Below are 2,781 nucleotides of genomic sequence, written 5' to 3'. Positions count from 1 at the left end.
CACACACACACACACACACACACACACACACACACACACACACACACACACACACACACACCTGTAAGACCCTCTGTAAGGTCGTGTTTTTTTGCAAAATTAAAACTCAGCGTTCAGGCGCTTTTTGAACGAGCAGCAGCAGAAAGAGGAAGTCAGGTTTGATGGACGCGCCTTTAGTCACGTATGTTGCTCAGCGCATCATCATATGTGTCTGTAGCTGTCTGCACTAACCACCTGTACACACCACAGACAATTGGGAAAGACTTTTCTCACGGACAGTTTGTCTGAGATTCTGAGTCTGAGGTTATTTCCTACCTCACTGCAACAACCTCCATTCTGCACAAAGAGCAGAAATAAGTCGATGACTTCCCTCATGATTATTGACACTGACCCAGATCCTAAACATCTGATCAGACACTTATTCAGTGTAAATTCTCAGGCAGCAGCAGCAGCAGCGGCGGCAGCAGCAGCAGACAACTTTATGTCTTTGACAAATGACGTAATCCTTCATGTCTGTGACTGATAATAATATTCACAAAATAACACTGAACAAGACTGAAGGGATCTGAATTGATTTGGATGGGTATCGTTAGTGTTTTATCTTTATCTGATCCATATCCTTATTGATCCAGCTCATACTGTTACTGGTTCTTTATCATAAAGAATTGTTGTTTTTTATTCATTCAAAAAGGATTTGAAATGATTGGACTGGCAGAAAGCTTTAATTAGAGACTTGCTAAAGCAGAATTTCACAATAATTATTGGTTGCTAGTAATATTCCTAAAAATTATGTTTAATCTCTTGAAATTTTACATTTTTAATTCTAGTTAAATTAAGAGGTTATTCTCGACATTTAAGATTTTTTTTCTCCTCAAAGTGGCCCCTAATACTCCGTATATACAGACTCTATTTTGTCTGAGGTCTCTCATATACATATATATATGAAACTGCTGTGTGGTCGAGGCTACGCTTCTTCCAGTCACATATAATCTCACTTGGCGCAAGATTCCACATCGTGATATTGTCTGTAGCGGTCTGTACTTGCCACCTTTAATCACCACGGACCGGTTTCATAAGAACTTTCTCATGGACGGCTTGTCTGAGATTTGGGGTTATAAAGACCTGTCTGTCAGTTTGTTGAAGCACTTCACACACAATGGACTTTCTACTGAGGAAGACAGCGAGGCTTTGCCTGTTGCTTGTGTTCACCCTCCTCCTCTCCGCTGTGTCTGCAGAGCTTATCCAGGTTCTTCTGGGAAAGCGCGCTACGTTTCCAACAACTAGAAACTGCAACAAAGAAAATGCTGAACTGATTCACCGGCGCTGGGATGACAGCAATCGGACGGTGGCACGTTATCAGGGCGGCAAGTGGAGCGCAGCGTCGGGCTACGAAGACAGGGTGGATCAGGGCGACACGGTCACCTTGAATAACACGAACATCAACGACAACGGGCTGTACGAGCTACCCTGCAGTGAGACAGAGACTGGGCAAGATGAGAGGACCCAGCTGGATGTTTTACCTCTCCATGTAGTGCAGGTTGTTGTGGGACAACCGGTCACGCTGCAGTGTCACTACGTCACAACAAATAGACAGGTGGAGTGTGCGTGGTGGGAGAAAGACGGGAAACGTGTGTTTGGGACTAATTTCCCCCCCGGTGAAATCAAACCTGAGCCCGGGTTTGAGGGGAATGTGTCTCTAGCAGATGAAGCCCTCAAACGTGGAAACTTCTCGGTGACTGTCCAGAAGGTTCGGCAGGAGGATGGAGGTGTTTACCGCTGCTATGTCCAGGTTGATGGAAAGAAAGAGAGGGGGATCCCTGCAGCTACGAGACTGACTGTGAACGAGGTAAGTCCGGATCAGGTCCACACCACAGTATGTGACAGTTGTTAGTGTCTCACTGAGTCTGAATGAAGCCTTGAATGCCTCTATTTTCCTTCTTGTCCTCTCCCTCTCTCCGTCTCCAGCTCCCAGCGACGGAATGTGCGGGCTGCAAAGTCTCAACAGGTGTTTTGGGGGTCCTGCTGTGTGTGGCCTTTGGCTTTATTTGCTAACGCAATAGCCGTGGTACGTCTTAAAAAAGAAATTTATAAATACTAAGTTTATTACAATAAGAATTAAAAATGTAAAACTTTGAAAAAAAAAAGATCACTTTTTCACAAACTTCACACTTTTGTTTTTAAAATTATGACATTATTCTCATATAATTTTTTCTCGTAAAATTAGAACTTTATTCTCATATAATGACTTTCTTTCTTGCAAAATTGTTATTTTACTCTCATGTTGATATGAATTTTCTCCTTGAGTTATTAGGCTATGGTTTTATTCTCGTATGACCTTTTTCCTGTAAAATTACAACTTTATTCTCTAATATTATGCTTTTTTTCTTTTCCCTCAATGTGGCCCTAATACTTCGTTATAGTAAAGAGCCCGCACACACAATATTTCTACTGTGCACTTAAAAATGAAGGATGATAATTAAATCAAAAATGACTCTGTCTTTCTGAAAGTGACCCCAGATCGGATTCTCTAATTGATCAGGAGGAGCTTCAATGATTCCTGTCTTATCTCCTTTGGCATCGGAAACCCTGGAGCTTCCTTTACGAAAAGGAAAGTAGACGAGATCCAATATGTATGTTGAAATGTATATTGTATAAAATATACATTTCTTTCATGTTTTCTTATGTTGTTTGTTCTAAATAAAGCCGCAACATTAGTTTTGTGCTTGTGTTTTTTTTTTTTTAGAAAACTAACTTGTTTTATGTGTGTGTGTGTGTGTGTGT

The 2,781-nt window shown here is 41.5% G+C and overlaps 1 protein-coding gene across 1 annotated transcript in view; it reads left to right on the top strand.

Moving 5' to 3' along the window:
• Positions 1-933: 933 nt before the first annotated feature.
• The window catches only part of LOC147818176 (polymeric immunoglobulin receptor-like), a 10,045-nt gene continuing 8,197 nt past the window's right edge, over positions 934-2,781 (top strand). Inside the window, exon 1 of the mRNA XM_087178349.1 lies at positions 934-1,846. Coding sequence (XP_087034475.1) covers positions 1,157-1,846 — 690 coding nt within the window. The 5' untranslated portion in view covers positions 934-1,156. The remainder of the gene's footprint in view (positions 1,847-2,781) is intronic.

The sequence above is a fragment of the Seriola lalandi genome, unplaced genomic scaffold (genome assembly GCF_002814215.2).
Source record: "Seriola lalandi dorsalis isolate HSWRI2012SDOR001 ecotype SW California unplaced genomic scaffold, Sedor1 jcf7180002054684, whole genome shotgun sequence".
In the NCBI taxonomy this organism is placed as follows: domain Eukaryota; kingdom Metazoa; phylum Chordata; class Actinopteri; order Carangiformes; family Carangidae; genus Seriola; species Seriola lalandi.
The sequence above is the reverse complement of the archived record's forward strand: the minus strand, read 5'-3'. Positions and strand labels throughout refer to the sequence as shown.